We start from the raw sequence: 23,806 nt of genomic DNA, 5'->3' as shown, positions 1-23,806 counted from the left end.
CTCCAAGCAGAGGAAACACTAACACAATTCAAAATGACAATAAAACAAAGCCACCCTGCATGTGGCTCAGGGTCAAATGATCAAGGAGGAAAAAGCACAAGAACAAGCACTCGAGGCTTGTGAGGGATGGGGTGCCAGGGCTGATGGGTCTGCTCTCACTCTGTGTGGATTTGAGTCTCACATGCACTTCCTATAGGGCCGAGCCAAGAGAGAGGATGACGAATTCGGGACAGAACTGGAGGGGGGGTTTCCCACCATGCACACAGTCATGGTTATAAACAGAGGTCCTCCCAACCCTCTGGTCTCCCTACTCCCTGTACATAACTATACTTGTAACCTGGCATGGAGAGGTTAGAAATGAGGGGGTGGTCTTCCCACCATGCACACAGTCATGATCATAAAACAGCAAAAAGCCAAGCAATTCTCAGAACATTGAGACTGCTAAGAAATGGCATTGCCACCCTTTGGTCACTTCTGCGATCTAGGCATTGATACACTTAAAAGTCATGTTGTGTTGGGCGTAGTGGTACATGTCTCTAATCCCAACACTTGGGAGGCAGAGACAGGAAGATCTCTGAGTCTGAGGCCAGTCTGGTCTACAGAGTGAGTTCCAGGACAGTCAGGGCTATACAGAAAAACCCTGTCTTGAAAAAAACGAACAAACCAAAACCAACCAAACAAAAAAGAGTCAGACTGAATGAAAGAACCCATCCATGGCTTCCAGACTGCCACCAGTACTTACAAACTTGTAGACAGTCTTCATGGCTGGGTTAGCTTTTGTTTTTACAGTATTCAGAATTGCTCCACTTCCTTTCTGTAATAAAAACGTCAATCAGTGATGTGGGCTGGAAGGAGAGTGGGCCAGCACCAACAAAGAGTGTTTCTCTTTAATTGAGCCAAGCAACATTTCCAGAGTGTGTGAGAAGAGAAGTAGGCCCAGGTGGTCACTGGTTGGGGTTAGTTAGGGCTATGGCAGACACACGTGTGTGTGTGTGTGTGTGTGTGTGTGTGTGTGTGTGTGTGCGCGCGCGCGCGCGCGCGCGCATGTATGAGAACTGGAGAAGCAGCATGTGATAACTAGTCAAGGGAAGACAGTAGGATCTATGTTCTGCTCAGTACCTGCCCCTGTCCAGGCTATCTGAGGCAAGGGTTTCCTTATGGTTGCCAGTAGCTCTTTAAAGGATTTCTAGTTACCATAGATAGTGTTCAGTCATATACCATAACTGAATTATGTAGCTAACTTCAAGCTAGGGAAGAAAACAGGGTTCTGATCAACCAGGATCCCTGGCAATATGATTCATCTCTTTCCTTGGGGAGTATGGGAGGAATTTATGGATTTCTACTGCTTAGGAGGCAGCTAAGTAAACTCAAGTGCACAGTCCATTTCTAACTGCACCCTGGGCAGCATGTTGTAAGACTGTAAGGGCCCTGAGCCCAGGGAGGTCTATTTGAAGACCATCAGGCTTTGTGTATGGGTGAGAGACATACCAGGGTTCAAATGACATCTGGATGGTGGCAATGCACTGGAAGTTTGGAGACCAGAAGACTGGGGAGGTCTTCGGAGCAGAAAACATTTGACCTGGGCCATGGAGGATGAGTGGAGGTTGATGTGGAACATAGTAGAAATGAGTATTTGTGGGGGTAGCAAAAGGAGTACAGAGCTGAGAGCTATGGGTGTACTCTGGGAGGGCAAGGGGTTCTTGACTCGTGGTGGAAATGGGGCTGGGGGGCCAGATGGGGTGGCTTGCACAGAGCCTGGAATGCTGAGCACAGGGTTTATGCTCTGGAGGACTTTTAGTCAAATGTGTCACATAGTAGATGATAGTAATTATTGACTTTAACTTTTAGGACAACTTTTGGTAACTGCTTGCCTTAAAGATTTTGAGTTTTAGTGAAAAACATTACAGTTTGACCTATAAATCATTCTGTGTTGTAGGACAATAGAAAATTTTCACCCACTCATCTATTCCATGCTGCCTTCCAAAATTACTCAGAACTTTGTTTAAAGGGTCCTTTGGAGTACTGAAACTCCCTTTATCAATCAATCAACAGGTCCTTATTGCTTGCCTCTGATGTGCCAAGTGCTGTGTTTGGCCATCCAGGAACAAAGGCTGTCTTTCATGGGAGAGCTGCTTACTCTGGCCAACTGCAGCCACTTCCACGGGCCCTGCCTTGGCAGCAGCTGCGGTTGGCCCTGGAGCAGGAGAGAACACTTATCACATTATGCTGGAGTTGCCTGTTTACGTGCCTGCCTCCCTAACAAGGTGGGGAGCTCCCTCCGGGCAGTACCTGCCCCGATCTGGATTCCCAGAGGCTAGCTATCCCCAGCACACAGTAGGCCTTGAGTACATACTCAATTAGAAAATCATGGAAAAGTCAGGTAAAATTTGACTTCTTTAGAGGCCACAGGAGCTCCAAGCACCTTTCCCAATTCAACAAGACATTGTTCACAATAGCAGTAAGGGGGTGAAGAAAAGTCTCCCAGGGATGCTTCTCCATTTTCCCAGGAGCCCTTGCTGTGAAAGACACTGCAGGGAGGGCACATCTTTGGCTTCCCTGTGATCATGACAACTGCCTGGCCATGGAAGGAAATGTTCTAGAACAATAATACTTCACTCCGTGGGCCTTGGCTGGCCTGAACAGGAGGGCAACCTGTCCTGCCTTCTTTTTCTCCCATTAAGGGAGACTGTCTCCTTCTAGTCTCTTCCATAGGATGGTGGTCTGGCATTAAGACAAAAGTATCTTCAGTTGAGAGAATGGCATACCCTGCATCCTGAGGCAGCTTTGAAGGCGGCCAAGGAGCAGAGGGCTACCAGGGGCCACAGAGGACAGCAGGTGGCTTAGAATGGGACATACTTACCCGGACTGTGGACAGCCACTGATGGTACAGCTTATCACTGCCTATAGGAAGAGGAGTGAGAGAGGCCATCACTTACAGACGTCTTCACATTGCTCCACACAGACTGAAAGCTCACAATCCAGGAAAGGCAAGGAGGCCTCTGTGTCCCACTCTGCAGCATGTGGCAGTGAGTCAGACCACAGGTTTTCATTCTCAGGGAGTTCTGTGTACCGGTGTCCACAGAGCAAAGCTCCTGCCTCTCTCTCTTCCATTGGCACAGCCTTGCACTCTGACCGAGAGGAACTACTATCCCCTGCCATTTGTGCCAGAGTGAACTGAAAGGCAGCTAAAGTGTCACATCCTCTGGAGCTCCTTTCTCTTCTCTCCTCCATCTATCCATCTATCCATCTATTTTGAGAAAGAGTGTCATGTAGTTGGCCTCCAGCTTTCTATGTCACCTGAGATGACCTTGAACTTCTGATCCTCCTGGCATAATGCAAGGTTGTGTGGCATTGAGGCTTGAACCCAGGACACTATGCATGCTAGGTAAGCACTCTGTCTTACTTAGCCTTCTCCCTCCCTTTGAACAGCCCTCTAGCTCAGGTCACATCCATATTCTTTGATGCACCATGAGTCACCAGAGCTGACTATCACAGTGTAGGAACCCTGCTGGACATTTGCCTGGTGACATGTTTTGTGGGTGAGTCCTGTTCAGTGCATCTTGAGGGCCAAGGAGGTCTCAGCAGGAGACTTTTCAGCAATATACAGAGTCCATCTTCTCCCAGAACCCCTTTCCCACAGTGCTCCTTCTGTAAGCTCGTGAATAGTGCAGTGAGAGTCAACAGAGTGCTATTCCAACCACACATAACTCAGTCTCTCTCTCCTGCACTGGCTTAATTTGTGTTTGTCTTAGTCGTGCGTCTCTTTCCCTGAGGACCAAAGCTCACATTGTTTACTCAGCTTGGGGTATGGTATTCAGGGACTGCTTGTCGACAATCTGCCATGACTGTCCAGAGACTTGGTAGAGAGACTTGCTTTAACAATTGTGGTGTAGGCTGGGTGGGTATGTAGTATCAGCAAGTAGATATGAAGTTGCCTCTGTGAGCTTGTGCATGCTGCCCAGGTCATCAGCACAACCCAGAATGGACAGGCTCAGGAGTAACATGGTATCATTATTTTGACTCCAAAGACAGAAACTACATGTACTGTCATCTCTGCCATCAAAGACTGAACCAGTGGTGTATGGGAAGAAGCCAGATTGGGACTCAGGAAGTGCTCATTACTGACACCTCTCAGTACCCCAGATGCTTCCGAGAGAGAGAGAGAGAGAGAGAGAGAGAGAGAGAGAGAGAGAGAGAGAATGAATGATCCCTCTGAGACTGGCCACCAAGCAACAATGCTCACATTTTATTCATTTGTCTGAGAAAGGATCTCACTGTATTGCCCAGGCTGGTCCCAACTCCTGGGCTCAAGTGATCCCCTCTCAGCCTCCCAATGCCTGGGACTACATATCATTGTACATGGCTTGATGGTGTTCACATTACACAGAAACATGTGTTGAGCACTGACCCTACAGTAAGGACTGTTTTGGGGTACTATGCAACATTCCGAATGGCTCACTTCCTTCTGTGAGGTCGTCTGTGGCACTGCCAGCGCAAACACTGGCTGCAAAAGGGACATGAGTTGGCCTAGGCACCACAGCTAGCAATGAGGCAGGGGCCTCATTTGAGTTCAGCTCCCTACTTCAGAATCTGGAAAGTGTCCCTTGTATCATGCTGGCCATGACACTCTGCCAGACTTTTCTACCCAGGGGAAGTAAGTACTCTGGGTGGGGTCAGAGGCTTCACATGGGCCAAACTACATGCACCCTGTCACAAAACAATGAGGAATTTCCCAACTTCCTCTTCTACAAGGTTGAAGGCAGTCTCCCCCTTCCCTCTCACAAAAAGAAAAAAAGCCCATCTGTGTCAGGAACGCCATGGGCAGCATCTTACCGGCATACTCGCCCATGTTGATCTCCTCCTCAAAGACATCGCTGAAACCTTCGCCGGAATTGAGAAGGTCTAGTCGGCCATCAATAAACTGGAAAGAAAAAAAGCAAGCATACCATAGCTTGTCTGTAAACAAGGGAGTCATCCAATTGGGCAAAGCTGTTCAAGATGGGAAAGACCCTTTGAAAACCACAAGTCTCTTGAAAATGCTGGTTGTGTGTTTCTAACTCAGAAAACTGCAAGCCAAGGACCCGTCTGGCACCTAAAGCCTGTTTTACTGCCCCCCCCCCCCCCCAAGCGCCGAGTCCTTTCCAGGCCCATCTCCTCCCTTCTCTCATTCTTAGTGCCCAAGGTGGAGAAAGGTGCAGAAATGCCTACTAGAGGCCTGGCACAGGCTCTGAGAGAGGCTGGGCACCTGTTTGAAGAGCTGCAACTGTGTGGCATTCTGAAGGAACTGCCTCATGGCTCCAGAGCGGTAGTGGGACACGAAGGCTTCCTCACTGAAGGTGATGGGTTCTTCCTGGGAAACGGAGAAGGAACATGATGGTAGAGACAGGCCCCTCCCTTCGGCAGGTTTCCACTGCCTATGCCTTTACACTGACTAAAGAAGCCATGATTATCACCAGTCATTCTAGATGATGGCTGAGGACGCTGTTTCAGGGAGGAAGAATCATACTCCAAGTCAGAGAGGACAGGAGGCAGGGCTGACAGGCACGATCAGCTGTGCAGCTCTACTCACCCCCTTCCCTATTACTGATGATCACAACCTGTACCAAGCTAGTGCTGTGCCTGCCAGTGTGATGATTTCCAAACTTTTCCTTCAATGTTTAGGGTGGAACCCTTAAGTCAGTCAGCACCTTGTGTTGAAGGGACCCTGAAAGGCAGAGCTGAACCTTTCAGAGCTGGGTAGGGTTGGCACTGGGCATGGAGGTGCTTGGTGGCCTTTTCTCAGGTACCAACTGCAGAAAATAGTTTTAAATTCATTTACAAATGATTATTATTTTTGTTGTTCTTGTTTTTTGTTTTCTGAGACAGAGTTTCTCTGTGTAGCCTTGGCTGTCCTGGAACTCACTCTGTAGACCAGGCTGGCCTTGAACTCTTGAGACCCACCTGCCTCTGCCTCCTAGTGCTGGGACTAAAGGTGTGCACCACTGCTGCCTGGCTGGTTTTTGTTGTTGTCTCTCTTTTTTTTTTTTCCCCAGACAGGGTCTTGCTATGCAGTTCAGGCTGGTCTTCAACTTGTGAGCCTCCTACCTCAACTTTCTAAATGTTGGGATTACAGGTGTGTACCGCCATGCCTAGCTCACACTAACTTGATCTATAGCAAGTTATGATTTACATAATATTGGCTGATCAAAAATAAAACTTGCCACCTGCAAAAAATTTGTGTTTAAGCTATTTGATGAATAAGTTTTTGTCCACAAACTACATTTTGAGTCAAGAAAATGATGCCCCAAGTTTTAAAACAAACAAACCACCCGGCCTTGTACAGTCAACACCTCACTCTCTTTGAACTCATTTTCAGCACTTGTCTGTGCAGACATGTCTTTAATTTTGGTTTGCATTCCTGGTTCTGAAAGATCGCACTTTTACATCTCAAGCTGTGATAGGGCACTCCCTCCTTTCATGGACTTGGTGGCAACCACAAAGATGTTTGAAGCTCTGCTTTTATCCGTTTTAATGAGTTACGTGTTAAATTTACTGTCTGGCTCCTGTAAGTTCCAAGAATTCCTTTTGCTTCAGTCTAGCCAATATTAACTCAGATACTGGGGCAGCCTCAGCTGCAAGGATGGCCCGGAAATGTGAGAATGGGGAAATACATTTTTCTGTAGTTAAACCCTCCCTTATTTCGCAAAGGATTTGAGGCACTCTGTGCAAGCACCTGAGACAACAAATAAGAAAAATGATTGCTGAGAGGCACACATAGTGAAATGATTAAGAAACAGTTCTGGATGTGCTGCTTCTCAGTTTCTGAACTTAAGTCACAGAATTATTCTGGAGCTTCCTGGTGGCTGAGGCAGGGCAGGAACCGCAAACTGTGTGGCACACGAGAGGAATAAGCCACTGACCGAAACCAAGTTCAGGTAGAACTCCATCCTCTGCAAGTCTTTCTCCTCGCTGTTGGGGCCACATTTGCTCTAGGATTTTACACACACTAACAACTTCTGACACATACCACCAGCCCAGAACCTCACTAGCCCTCTAACGCCTGTCCATCCACATCATGCACGCATGCTCACGGCCTGCTCTCAGTTATGGACCCACATCTCCATTCAAATCAGTGTCTCCCTTTTTTGGTTGTCAGAGCCTCACTGATCCACAGCTGACCTGCCAGACTTCCAATGTCCTTCCTGTCCAGCCTGGGAGGGATTATACATACTCAGTCACTGCTTACCATCCATGACCTTGGCATAGGCCCAGACTGCTGTGGTGGGGGTTTGCCTTCATGCTCTGTCCCATCTCATTCATTCTGGTCCCTATCAATTCTGGCCAAAGTTCAATCACGTCAGCATCCTACTCAGGAGTCCAGCTGCCCAGGTGCTGCCTTTATGTGATGACTAGATTTGTGTCCTTTCTACTGTGTTTCCTATGAGCAGATACACTCGTTTGCATAACTTTGCACACCACATATGTGTGACACATAGCAGGGTCTCGTGGGAGATGAAGGAAACTCCTTGGCTAGGTGAGCAGCCCTTTTGGACAGTTCTTCTGTGTCCCTTTGGGTCTGCTCCTCCACACCTTCTGGTCATATGCTGTGTTGTCCATAGCTGTCCTTGCTTTCTTTTCTTTCTCTCTGACTCAGGCCTGGGTGTGGCAACTACTCACCCTTGCTTGGTGCTACTAGATATCATTACCCTGGGTGTTAGAATAGTCTTTCCCAGCGTTGTCTTTGACAAGGAGCCTGTGAAGGCAAGTCTCTGCTGAACATATCTCCACATTCCCTGGGGACAGTGTAGAGCCTGGGCTCTAGTTACAAGTGCAGGGATGTGAGTTACACAATCACAAAATAAGCTCAATCTTGGTTCTTGCCACAGGACCTGAGGCCTTGGTGTGGCACAGACCCTGTTGTGCCTTGGTAAAGAAGTCTGGGATACCATTTGGGGTGGGTGATTCTTAAGATCAGAGTGGAGGGTGTTAAAAGAGTTGCTCAGCTGAGCTGTCCACTTGTACCTGGAGCCTTGGCCCAGCATCACTAGGAGGATGCTTGATTAGAGTGATGAATTCAAGAAAGGTTGCAATTGGATTTGTATGTGAGGCTAGCCCACGGCACAGTTAAGCTACAGGAGAGCAGAGAGAGTCTCATCTTCCAGTAGACAGGAATATTTTGGGTTTCTTGTCCACTCACTGGTAGTGATATCCCCCAGGATCAGAGGCCACAAAAACTGACAAAAGGCCACAGGCATGGATGGGAAACCCACAGGGAAATGTGATAATGAGGGCTTTTTTTTTTCTTTTTTTTTCCTGAAAAGATCTTAAAAAAACATCAGTGGTGTCAGGAATGGAAGCAAATACTGCTAAAAGGTAATGGCACAGTCACCCAGAGCCAACCATGGAGGGCTCATTCTCTGGAGTGACTCTCCCTCTAAGATACCAACAATGGTCACACTTCACAAGTGGGCTCCTGTAGATGTGCCATAGACGTGTCTCAGATGGACAGCATGGAGGGTCTCTTTATCAAATCTTTAGGATGCAGAACACTAGCCTTTCAGACCACAAGCCTCTCTGGGAGATAAGCAGGACTCAGTGAAGGCTCCTTCCACAGAACAAGGGTAAACACACGGAGTTCTTCCCCTTCGCTTTGCATACCTGTGTCCCACAGCTGTTGTGGGGACCACTGCTCCACTCTTCAATAAATTATACAACAGTCTCTTGTTAATTCCCTCTTCTACAAAAATTACAAGCACTGCTGGTTTAGTTCTCTTCTTTGATTGATTAAACCTTTTGTCTTCTTAGGTGACATTCTAGGTGCTGGGGCAACTGCTGATGGCAATGTTAACTTTGGGGAGTCAGGCCGTGAACACTTGTACTTGGATGGCATTAGTAGAGAGTTTTCCATCTATGACCCCGAGGGTAGTAAAATACAGCTGTTCAACCCCATCAAGGACTCTGTTACAAAAAGACAAGTTTCCCTCTTGGATTGTCTTCTCGACATATGGAATCAATCGAAAACTCCATCACTAATCAGTTGAATCTTTGTTAGCAGGTGAAGCCTGTGACTCCAAAGGTTTGAGTCTTTCAGAAATAATGGCTTCGTCCACATAGCATCTTCAGTACTGGTGTAAAAACACGAGCCCCACCAGACTCTTCAAACAACTTTCTTTGTCCTGCTAACTCTAACGCCTCTGTTCCTTAACAAATTTAATTGTTATCAAATCCTAGTTTTACTATATGATTATAAGACAAGAGGAGCAGTCTCCTCTTTATAGACTTTTAAAATTAAAATCTTTTAAAATTAAAAACCCATTATTTTTTGGAAGATTCATCTAGATATTCAAACATTTAAAAAATAGCTCTCATAAGCTGGGTTCTGTGTAAGAAGAATAAAAATATAAAATACAGATCATAAAAATATCAGGTACAAGCCAGGCAGTGGTGGCGCATGTCTTTAATCCCAGCATTTGGGAGGCAGAGCCAGGAGGATCTCTGTGAGTTCAAGGCTAGCCTGGTCTACAGAGAGAGTTCCAGGACAGGCTCCAAAGCTACACAGAGAAACCGTCTCAAAAAACAAAAACAAATCAAAACAAAATGAAACAAAAATACCAGGTACAGGTGGGAAGCAGATGAAGGTATAGACCATATAAGAATGGGAGAACATTCTGTCCATAGCAACGCTATTTGTATGGGTTGTGGGGGAGAGGGCAGTGCTTCTGTGTGTGTGAAGGTATAGAAGGTTGACATCAGACATCCCCTCAATGACTCCTCTATTTATTTATTTATTTATTTATATTTATTTATTTATTCATTTATTTATTTATTTATTTATTTTGGTTTTTCGAGACAGGGTTTCTCTGTGTAGTTTTGGTGCCTGTCCTGGATCTCACTCTGTAGACTAAGCTGGCCTTGAACTCACAGAGATCTGCCTGGCTCTGCCTCCCAAGTGCTGTGATTAAAGGTGTGTGTCACCACTGTCTGGCTCCTTGCTTTATTTTTAAAGTAGCTTTAAAATTAAAAAAAAATGTATTTGTGTATATGTGCAGGAGAAGTGAGTATGTGCAAAAGTGTGTGCAGGTCAGTGGACAACCTGTGGGAGTTGTTTCTCTCCTTCTAGTATGTGGGTCCTGGGGACTGAAACCAGATAATCAGCCTTGGTGGCAAATGCCTTTACCTGCTTAGCCATCTTGCTGGCCCCTCTCCACCTTACTTTCTGAGATACTGTCTCTTATCAAACCTGTAGCTTGCTGTTTCAACTACACTGGCTGGCCAGCAAGCTCTGAGGTCCTGCTGTATCTCCTCTCAGCCCTGGGATGACAGGGATATAGTCAGGCCCCATTTTTATGTAGGTGCTGGGAACCCAAACTCAGGTCCTCATGCTGTGCAGCGGGACTTCACCTGTTGAGCCAACATTCGGTATTTACATATGTTACACGTGCCTTACAAAGGAATCGGAGCCATGATACAGCATGGATGCCCCTTGATGACACTGTGAAACAAGACAACCAAGAAAACTGGTAACTATGAGTGATCAAATTCATAGACAGAAGAGTAGAATGACAGCTTCTGGGGCCAGGGGCAGCTGAGGAGCTGTTGTGTGGGGCTAGGGGCAGCTGAGGAGCAGTTCAGTGGGTAGAGTGTTTCAGATTTACAAGATGACCAAGTTTGGGAGATGGATGTGGTTGCACACTCTTGTAAATGTATTGAAGGGCATGGGACTGCACGTATGAAATGGTTAAGATGGGAAATTTTATGAAAAACTCCTTAATTTCAATTAAAAAAAACAGCAGAACATGTCAGGGTACAAACATTTGCTTATTTGTATTGGCTTGAAAATCCCCCTATGAGAAGGCCAGCTATTGCAGGGACAGACAGCTGCAGGGTGGGGTGGCACCTGGCACACCAGAGGACCGGGGTTGCTTTTGCTAAAGAGACCCCCACAAAACTTAAAGCTGTGGGTTTAGTCTCTGTAAGCAACTCAACCTGGTTAAGAGTGAACATGTCCTGGAGTTAAAAGGCCTGTTCTTGAACCCTGACCTGACTGGCAGCCATGTTAATCTCTGGCAACTCAATCTGCCTTCCCTTACTGGTGGTAACAGTGCTACCTCACAGTGTCATTGTGAAGGTTAAAACAGGAGCACAGACGGATGCTTCCACAGTGGGTTTCCCACAGAGAATGGTCCTTCTTAAGAGCAGATTGGTCTTGCCTGTGACAAACAGGGCCCAGTGTAAAATGAACATTCTTGAAAACAAAAATGCTGTTAAAATCTATTCCTTCCTCCCTGCCCTTCCCACTCCCCTTTCTCTTTCTTTCCAGATCTGTCATGGTGTTTGTTTGTACACAATAGTACACTGACATTCCAAGTAAAGAAGGAAATCAATGTTTAGTTATTAGCATGATTTTTGTTGTTCAATTTTACATCATGTAATATTGGTTTTAAAAATACTAACTTGGATGGGCATCATATTTCATAGCTGGTACATGCACCTGTATTTCTTTCTTTTAAAGATTTTATTTTTAGGGGTTGGGGATTTAGCTCAGTGGTAGAGCCCTTGCCTAGCAAGCACAAGGCCCTGGGTTCGGTCCTCAGCTCTAAAAAAAAAAAAAAAAAAAAAAAGGAAAGAAAAAAAAAGATTTTATTTTTAATTATGTGTATGTGCACATGACCGTGGGTGCTGGGAACTGAACTCGGGTCCTTTGGAAGAGCATTACACCCTTAACCACCAGGCAAAGCAATCTCTCCAGCTCCCATGTTCTTCTCATCAGTCAATGGAAATGTTGTACTAGATTAGCTCAACTGTTTTAATTTTATTTCTTGATGTATGTACAGTCCACACATTTTCTGCCTTACTGATTAGAAAGGAAGAGAGGCCATGATCGCTCTGTCTCTTTCCTATCATTTGTGACAGCTCCTGAGTCACTCACGTCACTGAGAAACCTGTCCTCTTGCTGTGCTTGGAGCAAGTTTTGGTTCTAACCAGAGTGTGGCCATCGCTGATGGTGCCACTTACTCCACTGGAGACCTTTCTATATTTACTTAGTACATGCTTCGAGTCTTGCTGATCTCACATATCATGTGTGCTATGTGGCATGGTGATGTTACAGGACTGTGATGGCTATGATTAGCTCCTTTGCTGTCCCCACTGTCCCATGGGACTTCACAAAAAGCATACATTCACAGGGAAAGTATTAAGAATTATAATATGATGGCAGATTATCAAAGGGAGCACAAGCCTTGTGTGACTGCATAAGGTACAGGCTACCAAGATCATTCCTGCCCTCACCCGCCCCATCTCTTCTAGGTTAAGCCTTTGGTAGGTGGCTTTGCCTCCCTGACTTAGGACCTTAGGTGAAAGATCTTAGCTAGTTTTTTGGGTTTCTGAACTGCTGAGCACACACTCAAGATTCTTGTGCCTTCTACAGCTGCCTTTCCCTGGTTAGTGACACCTAATCTCTCTCCTCCACACTCATATATCCTCTTCCATAGTCTCTGGGCTTCAATTTTGTCACTTTCCTCAGAAAACCTTGCTAGGTGGCTCAGGTGAAGCGGCTCCAGTTCTTTCCCAGTGTCTCCACAAACACTCTCCATGGGCAGGTATGCTTTCCCAGCCCAATGCAAGCTCCTAGATAACCAGCTGTGCTTCTGCTCCAGAGAGGCGGATGGGAGAGTGTGACACACAGTTGGTTCCTGGCCCAGATGTGTTCTTGCTGCTCCCATGTATTACAACTAGCCATCATCTTTTTTTTTTTTAAGATTTATTTATTTATTTATTTATTTATTTATTTATTTATTTATTTATTAATTATGTATAGTGTTCTGTCTGTGTGTATCCCGGCAGGCCACAAGGGGGCACCAGATCTCATTACAGATGGTTGGGAGCCACCATGTGGATACTGGGAATTGAACTCAGGACCTCTGGAAGAGCAGCCAGTACTCTTAACCTTTGAGCCATCTCTCCAGCCCCCATCTTTTATATATATATATATATATATATATTTTATTTTACAATACCATTCAGTTCTACATATCAGCCATGGGTTCCCCTATTCTCCCCCCTCCCACCCCCTCCCTTTACCCCCAGCCCACCCTCCATTCCCACCTCCTCCAGGACAAGTCCTCCCCCGAGGACTGCGATCAACCTGGTAGACTCAGTCCAGGGAGGTCCAGTCCCTTCCTCCCAGACTGAGCCAAGTGTCCCTGCATAAGTTCCAGGTTTCAATCAGCCAACTCATGCAATGGGCACAGGACTTGGTCCCACTGCCTAGTTGCCTCCCAAACTGATCAAGCCAATCAACTGTCTCACCTATTCAGAGGGCCTGATCCAGCTGGGGGCCCCTCAGCCTTTGGTTCATAGTTCATGTGTTTCCATTCATTTTCCAGCCCCCATCTTTAACGCAGGCATAATTACTTGCCTCATGGGATTGCTGGGGACCAGGCAGGGATAGGTGGAATCCTGCAGGTCAATCGGTCTCAACCTTAATAATCACCTGGGGTGCTTAAAACTTCCCAATCCTACAACTTTACAAACTACCTCCAGTGTAGAGGCTGAGAACTACTGGCAGAGGTGAGAGCAACCAGCCTAGACCAATCAACAGTCATTGTCTGAAACCTAAAAAAGCTGGAGAATCCCATCCTGGTTGCACTTCATTGAAACACTTCCAAATTCCCTGCTGGGTCTTCAACAGCCCTCCTAAGGCTAGAAAGACAGGCTGTGCTTGTCTGAAGGCCACTCCTCACAGGTCAGCTGGGCAGCTGCCAAGGGACCAATGTGACTTCCCCATGGTGTGTAGCATAGCTCCCAAATCCTCATTTACTGGAACACAGGGACAAAAGAAAGGTGGGAGGGGCAGTGGGTCCCCTTGCCATAACACTGGCAGTGTGAGCATAGAGAGAAGGGATCTATGTTGAGGTCTCATCTTTGCCAGCCAGCATGTCCCACCCTCGCCAAGGCCTTCACTTATCATTGCCATCTCATGAAGAAGGGACACCCACATGGAGAAGCCGTTAGTCCAAAGTCTCAGGGATCTCCAGTCTAATGACTCTCAGGCCCAAGTCCAAGCACTGCACACAATGGGATCATGAGGTGGACGTAGGAAGAAGGATCACTACATAGGCAATCAGATGACCCTGACAGGGCTGGGCCAAGCCATCCTTGGAATAACAGAATCAAGACAGTTTTCTGCAGCAAATGTGGAGTAGCTGAGGTACGTAGGGAGCTGACTCTCATTCCTGTAAATAAGCCTTAAACAAAGAATCAATGTCTCCTTGTGAAGCTGCCTTGCTATTCGGATGATTTTAAGTTAGGGCAAATGTGAGCGCTCAACCAGAGCTCCTCAGATGATTTGTGGGCCAGAGATGGCCGGGCTGCTGGTATTTGCCCATTCTGGCCACAGCTCCAGTATTGACAGAGGCCCCCTGCACACACTCACTAGATTATAGTAAAGACATTCAAATCACAGGAGCGTCAGCCCACGCCTCAGCTCATCTGTGTCAGGAGCCCCTTCCTTAACGGAGACAAACAGGGAGAAGTCAGGAAATTCTGATTAGCACAGGAACGCAGATGAGCAGGGAGGCCTGTGGAAGCCGAGGAGACACAATGAAGTTGTTCTTCGTGCATACTAGCTCAAGATTTTCTTCCCCTAAGACATGCAGATGGGAATCGGCTCTTGGAGGAAAGCAGGTGCAGTGATTAAAACCAACTACCGCTTGCTGAGCACTCCACCAGTGTTGGCTGGTTTTACATGCATTATCCTGCTTATTTTCTGTGGTAACCTGTGAGGTAGGTTTTATGATCACCTCCACTTCACAGTTAAGGAAATCAAGGCTCTGCTAGGTGAGGTTACCTGTCTGAAGTCACTGAGTTGGGCAGTGGCATGGCCAGTGTTTAGAGTCAAAATCTACCTTGATCTAGGCTCATGTAACATGATATTATTTCTCTTGCATTAGGAGACATAATCATAGGATTATATTTGTCACCTAGCTGCCAGTTGGAGCTGCTCTAGAGGCAATCCAAAGAGATAGATTATAGGGGAGCAATGCTAAATAGGCTATGGCTCCACTATGCCTGATGTAGCTGTTCACCTCGTGGAGCCTCTAACTTCTCACTGATACAGTGCAAACAGCAGTTTCTATCTGGTGCTCGAGTGGCAGAGTCATTATGTGGATTAAGGTGGCTCACTGCTGCAGCACAGTGATAGCTCTCTCCCAGGGTAAGAACCAAATGGGACACACAGGGATCTCAGGATCAAGTACTTAGTGGCTAGAACTCCCAGGCAGAGACAGAGTCAACTCAAGGTCACTGGGAGCCAGATCTGGGATAACACAGTGACCATTTCATTTTAATGCTTCCTTACACAGGGTAGAGATGAAGGTCTGTCTTGGCGGGGTGGGAAAAGCATAGTTTGAGAAAGCCTACTAAAGAGATGATAGGTTTGAGGACCTCATGGGTCTCTGGGAGAGAAGATCAATAGAGCAGCCAGTGCTGGCTGGAGTCATGCAAATCTGCAGCAGCTCACATATGAAAAGGCAAAGGGACATGGCAAATAAACAAAAGAAGCCCTCCCAAGTCATGCAAGGAGCAGCACTCGTCCCTTGGTGACACAGGCCTTGGAGGGGCTGTTACAACAGTGTCCACAGTCTGAATCACAGGGCTTGCCTGTTACCCCCGGCTCCTTCATTCATTGTTACCCTCTCTAGGATGTGCTCTGTCTAGTGTTGCCTGGTGCCCAGGAAGCAGGAAGCGTCTGGCTGTGAACAAACGGCAGCGGCAGCGCTGTAAAGTGTAAAGAGCATGGGAACCACACCTGAGCTGGCCTCGCTTCCTTTCCTTGCCTAGGCCTCAGTTTCTTTCTCTGTAAAGTTGGGTGGCTGGAAACTCTTTAAGGAAGTTTCTAACACTGACATGTGTTGTTTCTACACATTGAGGGGGTAGCTCTCTGTGAAGTCTTTTTTGGCTCCACAGAGAAACAGAACACATCAGCACTCTGTGCAGATGCAGGAATGGAAGAAATTGGGAGACAGAGTGCAGGATCCCACCACCCATAGGGTCTGGAACTCAGGGCAGGTTCCTAAGTCCTCTGAGATGGGAGACCCTGCTTTCCAGCTTTGTGAGGATTATAAGTGATTCATGTGAGTGCTTAGCTGAGGGCACAACTCCTAAGTTCTGACATTCTTTGCCTGTTGCACACATTGATTCTACTGCAGGGAGCTGACTCCATGCATGTGATATGTACAATCTATATCCAGCATATGACAGGTTCTGGAAGCAAGACTAAACAAGAGCCAGGGAAAAAGGGACTATCACAAAAGCTGCTTGGAGTGTAAGCCTGCTTTGGGCCCCATGATGAGCCTTGGTTGAAGACTGGCTTCTTGTGACAGCCCTATGGAGACAGGCTCTTCATCCCCATCCTTCAGAGAAAGAAGGTGTGCCTGGCCCAGGGCTACAGAATAGGAGGAGCCATAGGCCCAGATTTCTCCCATGGCACTGCAGAACTCTCAGAACAGGCTCATTTGCCCAGACAGGGCTTTCTTCTGGGTTTCTGGGGACTCCAAGTGACTGCCAATAATCCTCCAAATGAAGCTACCCTTCTCTGTGTACTACAGTTACTACCTAGTTCAATGAGTCCAGTGTTTCTGGGTGTTGTATTTGGATGATCTTGGGTCTCAACCTCAGAAGGGCTCAGTGCAGCCCAGAACTCCAGTAGAGAAGCAAGAGAGCCTCTCTAAGCCTGTTTCCTCAGGTGTACAAGGGAGAGATTCCTTACTTCATATCCAAGGTCTTAAATGACATGTTAGTCAAAGTGCTATTGCCTACAAGCATATGCAAGGGGCCAGTAATGTCTTTCATGACTCTCTTTTGAGGTTGGGCATCACATCAGAAGTAGGAACTCCAGCGCTCTCCCTTCAACAAATATCTGTGATCAAGATGATCCTCCTGGAAAGCATGGGGAGGGGTCATACGGGTAGGAGGTAGTATGAAAGCAAAGCACCACCGAGGGAGGAGCAGGGATGGGCTAAGTGGAGTAGGATGAAAGGGTGTGAGCAGAGAGTGGGTAGGGCAGGAAGAGCCGGAGCTGGGGTCTGGGCTGTGCAAGCACATCATGCATAGGTGAGTGAGGGAGATGCTACTTGGCCCCTCCCTCATTGGGTACACTTTCTTGAGAGCTGGTGAGTCACGATGGTGGATGATAGCTCCTCAGAAGACACAAAAAGGTCACTTCTCAGCATGATCTGACTACTTTTTCCCAAGCATTTCCCACCAGCTTGGGAAAGAGGCCTAGGTAGAATTTGCAGGAACTTCCTGAGTAAACCTTTGTTTACTTAGAGCCAACAGCCAACAACCAGTGCCTGCAGAACCAAGTGAAATTCAGATGTGGAGAGAAGCCTGATTGCCAACCATAGCTCCTCATTCCCTAAGTACCCTGTGCTCCAGTAACCAGAGCAAACTACAGTTCTCCAGACGGTTCCACTGACTTCTGCTCTTTCATGTGCTATGTCTGCTGGGGAGTTCTTTATGCCATTCAAGGCCTAACTCAAAGATCTAGCTGACTGGGGACATTTGCCATGGCTTTTGCTGGACTTCTTGTGGGTCCTGAGCACCCAAGCTCTTCACTGCAAGAGCATTTGTGGCTAGTCATGGCCTTGCCTAGCTGCCTGTCAGTCCCCCTGTCCCCTAGGTGTCTAGCTGTCCCCTAGAGACTAGCTCCCCACACAGTACCAGGATAAGAGGGATGCTTGAAGAAGAGACCAAGAGAGTGCACAGCAGCCAGAGGCTGTGAGGAAGGCTAGGGAAGGAGGAAGGCAGGGAAAAAGAGGAGGTGGTGTATGCTGGGAGGGGTGGGCGGAGGAGGAGGCAGGGAACCCCGGCTAATTAGACCACATGTGCAGAGCAGCATCTGGCTCCAAGTGCAGCAGTTTCCAGCGTTCCTGGAGTTGTCGTGGAGACGACCACATGACCTGCCCGGAGCTGAGGCTCTGGGGCAGCAATCCAGATGCACTCCTAACATATTCTGACAGAGAGCAGATGGGCAGCTATTTGCTGAGCCAAAAAATGCCAGCTCCACTCCCCTCCAGACCCTACATGCCCTCACTGATAATTTTCATTGTGTAAAGTCACTTTTTAAAAAATTTACTTAAATTTTTTTCTATTTTATGTGTACATATGTATGTATGTATGCATGTGTATATGTGTATATGTGTATATGTATATGGGTGTTTTTCCTGCATGGATGTCTGTACCCATGGAGGCCAGAAGAGGATGTTGAGTCCTCTGGAATTGAATTAGACAATTGTTATAGATAATATAAAGCCACCATGTGGGTGCTGGAAATTGAACCAGGGTCCCCTGGAAGAACAGCCAGTGCTTCTGAGAGAGCCATCTCTAGCCCCAGTGTAAAGCTACTCTTATCTGCTCCTATCCACCAGTTCTCTCACATATCAGTGTGGGCACCACACTTGATACCCACCTCCCACTCCCACTTCCAGCCTGGTTCTGTGGCACAGGGGAGGAGCTGTCACCATCTTTAACAAAAGGGCCCTTGAAGTCAGGCTCCCCTGTTTCAAGACTGCTCCAACCTCCCAATTGGAAGTATATAAGCTCCCCGCTCTGTGGTCTTACCCAAGAGAATAGCAGCAATCCTTTGCAGTGTGTGGTGACTTGAGCTCCTATTCTACCTGCACTAGTCTTGGGCATGTTACTGGTTACAGTTTAATGCTCTGTGAAGTGGAGTTTGTAATATCCACCTTCACAGATCTATTTTAAAGGAACAGTGCAATAATAATGGAAGAACCCTGAAAATTATAAATTCCTGAATAAATGTTAAGCTATTCCTATAATGGTAATTTTTGAGTTGGATAAAAAATTTTAAAACTTAAAAAATTGTTTTTTGAATAAAATCTCAAGCTTTCCATGTATATATATTTGAGAAAGAGTCTTACTACATATCCCTGGCTGACCTATGTAGATCAGGCTGGTCATGAACTCACAGAGCTCTGCTCGTCTTCTCTTTCTTTCTTCTTTTTCCCCCCCAAGACACGGTTTCTCTGTATAGCTCTAGCTGTCCTAGAACTCAGAGATCTACCTGCCTCTGCCTCTTCAGTGCTAGGATTAAAGGTGTATGCCATCATACCTGACTTAGTATTATTTTTTTAAAATATTGATTGTATGTATGGTGTGCTTGTGTACATGTGAAGGTCAGAAGAAAACTTATGGGAGTCGGTTCTCTCCTTCTTTAAATTTTTTTTTTCGAGACAGGGTTTCTCTGTGTAGCTTTGCACCTTTCCTGGAACTCACTCTGTAGACCAGGCTGACCTCGAACTCACAGAAATCCACCTGGCTCTGCCTCCCGAGTGCTGGGATTAAAGGCGTGCACCACCACCGCCCGGTGGTTCTCTCCTTCTTATTACTCACTCCTGAGCATTGCACTCAGGTCATCAGGCTTGCTAGCAAGTGCCTTTACTTGCTGAGCCATCTCAACAGTTCAAACCTAAAAAAAAAAATTTAAGCAGATACTCTCATCAGCTGAGAAGAAGGGAAATAACAAGGTCTGAAGAGTAGACACTATTGGCTGTGTGCATGCCGAATGTCTCTTAAGGTCTTTGGTAAATTGGGAATCAGGCTGGGGATTAAATTTTGTTTATAGTGCTTATGAGTCAGGGAATTAAAAACCCTAGACCCTCAGTTTGCCCATCTGTGTAAGAAGAGTATTCACTCCTACCTCCTGTGAGCATATTCCTGTTGTAAACTGCCCAGCACCTGGGAGGCATTCGGTACACATTAGTTTCCCTGTTAATTGGATGGGGTCAAATGCAACCGAGGCTGGGTAGGACAGTGGGAAGCACAGGTTCAGCTAGATGGGGCTCAGTTTTCTCTTCTGAAAAAGCCAGGCAAATGAGAGGAGCTGCCTTGCCGTGTTGTTGTTATATAGTTTCAAGGAAACAACATACATGGAAGGTTTAACATCACAGTTGTCCTTACAATCCTCCTTTTCCTTACTAGAGATATCCTACACGGTCCAGGAAAAGCCACAGCTTCTCTGTGGGTGTGGTCTGGGCACTGGTGCCACATCAACTAAGGGAAACGTGTTTGGTTTTTGATTCTAGGAAATAAAGGAAGGAAGGATGCCACTGGTGAGGTGGGGGTGGGCTGTCGGAGGTCCCAGCCGGCTGCCTGAGTAGTGTGCAGCATGGCCCGTACAGGTGTCCAGGCTTGTTTATGAAGCACTGTGGGGTTCCTGCTGCCACACACTCGCCTGCCAATCGCAGGTGTGGAGAAGGCCTGGCTAAAAATGTCACCCAGCAGAGACTAATGATTGTTTTAAGTAAATATTAATTATGATTTACCCAGACAGTGCCAGAGTGGCATGCACACTTCTGTGTCTACACATGTAGTGAAGCAATCGTTTAGGGAAATGGCTTCTGATACCACTCTACTGGGAAGCTGAAGGGCTTGTAGGCTATGACTACGTGTGGAGTCCTGTTTAAAATAATTGGTGGTGCCTTGATAAGCAGTGAGCAGGAATTTCCTATTGTGACAGATGATCTCCCCTGGACCATTCTATTGAAGCAAATTTCCCATAAACGCTATCACAGTGCTATAGAGAACCCAGATTTGCTTTAAGGCCCAGAATGCTGGTAGGCAGATCTTGGACAAGTATGGCCTCAAGAGCCACCCACTTGTGGCTGGGTGGATCTCCATCAGTTTGAGGCCAGCCTGGTCTACAGAGCGAGATCCAGGACAGGCAACAAAACTACACAGAAAAACCCTGTCTCAAAAAACAAAAACAAACCAAACAAAAGAGCCCACTTGTAGGGGCTACTAATCTGCAATGATGCTCTAAGGACCCCATGTCCCCTTGGCCATGTTACCGGCCTCCACCCTTCTGTTTTCTCACTTGGGTGGGAAGCCAACATTTGTTGATCACTTTGAAATTTTTGCATCTGGTGGCCCATGCACATTCACCCCAGGACGTTTTGTTTACTCACGCTTGAACCATGGCTTGGCCTCCACACAGCTGCTCATATGGTTTTGAGGTACTGCAATCCTGGGTAGAAGTAGGGGCGATGGCAGTGGTGGCACATATTGACAAGGGAAATGGTACTTGTGTGTGTTTCTTGTGTGCTAATGCTTTCCCAGACCTCCCCTCCATTTATTCTCCTCCTCCTCGTCCTCCTCCTCTTTTCTTTCAAGACAGGGTTTCTCTGCATATCCCTGGCTGTCCTGGAAGTCGCTCTGTAAACCAGGCTGGCCTTAAACTCATAGAGATCACCTGCCTCAGCCTCCTGAGTGCTGGTATTAAAGGTATGTGCCACCACTGCCCAGCTCAGGCATTTCTTTTGTATGTACTCAATTATTAAATCTTCACAACAACCCCATGAGATAGGTAGATACCATTGCTTTGCTCATTTGACAGCTGAGAAACTGAGCTACAGAAATGAGGCATACAGGCATATTTGTTGATTCCTGTTCCACATGATGCTGCAAAAGAGCAGGTTCTCACAGGGTCTTTTAAAGCCTGGGCTCTAGGCCCAGGGAGATATAGAAAGAATCAGTCCTACACAAGGCCAAGGCCCGTTGGGAAGCCCCAGGTTCTGACTTCCTAGAACTAGCCTTTGAACTCCTAGCTCTTGTCACCATGTACCAAATCCCTTCAGAGATGGTTCTGAGAGGAGGGAACACTGCATCTGACCCTTTGAAACCTCGTATGGCCCAAACCCAGAGAACCAAACTGAACTTCATGCTGCAGAAACTATTATGGTCACATTACTGAGCTTTTAAAAGGCCTTTAGGGATGATCAGGGGCATAAGTATTCAGGGAATGGGGTGAAACTCTGTGCCTGCGGATATGTGGTGTTTGGACTTCTGGCCATCTCTCTGCCAAGGCTAGCCCATGGAATAAAGACCAGCTTGGATGCTTTGGACTATACTGAATCACTACAACCATCCTTTATTCCTAATAATAATGATGATAACGATAATGATGATAGATTTACTGAGAGCCTGCTAGTCATATTCCAACAGTATTTACTCTAGTTACCAGTAGACATGCTGAATGCTTTTGGGGAAGGATCCCAATGTCTTCTTATTCTGAAATGTATAAAGATACAGTGCATTCATACATGCATAATATAAGTTTTCTTTTCTTTAGTGCTGAGAGTTAAACTCAGGGCTCCTTATATACCAGGTGAAGGATCTACCACCAAGCCGTATTTCCAACAGAGCATGTGACAAAGCATGTATATGGAAATGTTGAATGGGTAATCTACATAGCAGGCATGCAGGTTTTCATTGTAATATTCTTGCCTGTATGTTACAGAAAAAGACTTACTTTTGTGTGTTGTGTCTTCTAATTTTCATTATAAAATTCTTAGGGGAAAACCCCATAGGGTGACAGTAAGGGCCAAAACTTCATCAGGGGAAGCATGGTAGCAGGATGGGTATTCCACAAGTGGAGGGGAGACCACACATGGCATTCTGCTAATCTAATTTACTTATTGCTAATGCAGTGATGGGGGCAGCATTAAAAGTGAGTTAGTTACAGGGTCATTAAGAAGCTCAGTAGCTGAGGCACTTGCTGTCAGCTCTGATGATCTGAATTTGATCCCTGGGACCTGCATGGTGGAAAGAGAAAATTGACTCTTGGAAGCTGTCTTCTGACTTCCACCTGTGTGAGAGGTGTGTCCCCCCCCCCAAAAAAATGCAATTTTTTAAAAAATGAGTTACAAACTATTTATTATATATCTACTATGAGCCAGGCCTTGTGTAAAAACTGCAATGACCATGACAAAGCCAGTCTAGGTCCCTTTCTAGAATGTGGGCAACCACATAAGTAAAAAAAGTATTTGTGACAGGCATGACAGGGTGCCTGGAGATCTGGAAATAAAGCTCTGAAAGGTCTGGTGACTTTGCCCAAGTCCCTGGAACGAGCAGGAGGGGGTGGGTTCCCAATCAGGCAAGTCTAATCTTCCCTGTCACCTGCCACCACCCTTCAAAAGGTCACCAACATCATTAGCCTCATTTGTTCTTGATGAGGAGCAGTTAGGAAAACTGACACCTGAAGATCACTTTCCAATCACATCCTTGTCATCCTTCCAATCCTGCCCATTGTCAGCTGAAGCTCAGAAGACTTTGGAAAGCAATGGCTGTGATGTCAGCTCTGTTGATTGACACTTTCACCTTTTAAGGGGTTGCTTCATTGACTGAAAGAGGACACTGGAAGCTCAGAGGTGGGAGTTAAGGCTGAGTTCCTTGTCTTCCCCTCCCTCTGGCCTTGGTTAGTTTAGAAGGAAGAGGAGAAAAGGTGCGCAAAAGAAGTCTGTGGATGTCAGTGTTTGGTCTGGCTGGTTCCATGATCTCCCTTTAGAAGCTGCCACAGAGTAACTGGTAGGTTGGCAGGAAACTGTCAAAAGATGATCCCAAGAAAGCCTGGAAAGAGTTTTATTTATTAGTGATGACTGGAGAAGGCAGAGATTTATTGCCTGGTTTCAGGATAGAAGCTCCCGAGCCTCCAAGTAGGAGCTGTTATTTGGGGCTTAAGAACACTGAACACTCTTGCTTTAGAAGAGATACAAAGTAACAACACCTGCAGATGGGCTATCTTGTTCACCAAGGCTCTTACCCTGAGGCCCTCCTGCCCCTGCCCCAACTGTCCTAGGCTGGCCCAATAACCACAAATGCTTCCTCATCCAGGCTCGCTTCTTCTGCTCCTGCTGTCTTGTCACCTGAGACTGAAATCACTTCAGCTTAAGTCCTACCCTGCCTTTGTGACAAGCTCTAAGACTGTTTTCAGGGCATGCCAGCCCTCAACATCCTTCCAACCACAACT

General features: G+C 46.6%; 1 protein-coding gene across 33 annotated transcripts in view; it reads right to left on the bottom strand.

Moving 5' to 3' along the window:
• The window catches only part of Dennd1a (DENN domain containing 1A), a 498,842-nt gene that overhangs the window by 56,408 nt on the left and 418,628 nt on the right, over positions 1–23,806 (bottom strand). For all 33 annotated transcript variants that reach the window (XM_076568467.1, XM_076568463.1, XM_006992524.4 and 30 more), the window contains 4 exons: positions 5,246–5,350; positions 4,834–4,921; positions 2,861–2,901; positions 743–814 (listed from right to left, as the gene is read on the bottom strand). In XM_076568467.1, the coding sequence (XP_076424582.1) occupies positions 743–814; positions 2,861–2,901; positions 4,834–4,921; positions 5,246–5,350 (306 nt within the window). The remainder of the gene's footprint in view (positions 1–742; positions 815–2,860; positions 2,902–4,833; positions 4,922–5,245; positions 5,351–23,806) is intronic.

Source organism: Peromyscus maniculatus, chromosome 4 (genome assembly GCF_049852395.1).
Source record: "Peromyscus maniculatus bairdii isolate BWxNUB_F1_BW_parent chromosome 4, HU_Pman_BW_mat_3.1, whole genome shotgun sequence".
Classification (NCBI taxonomy): Eukaryota; Metazoa; Chordata; class Mammalia; order Rodentia; family Cricetidae; genus Peromyscus; species Peromyscus maniculatus.
The sequence above is the reverse complement of the archived record's forward strand: the minus strand, read 5'-3'. Positions and strand labels throughout refer to the sequence as shown.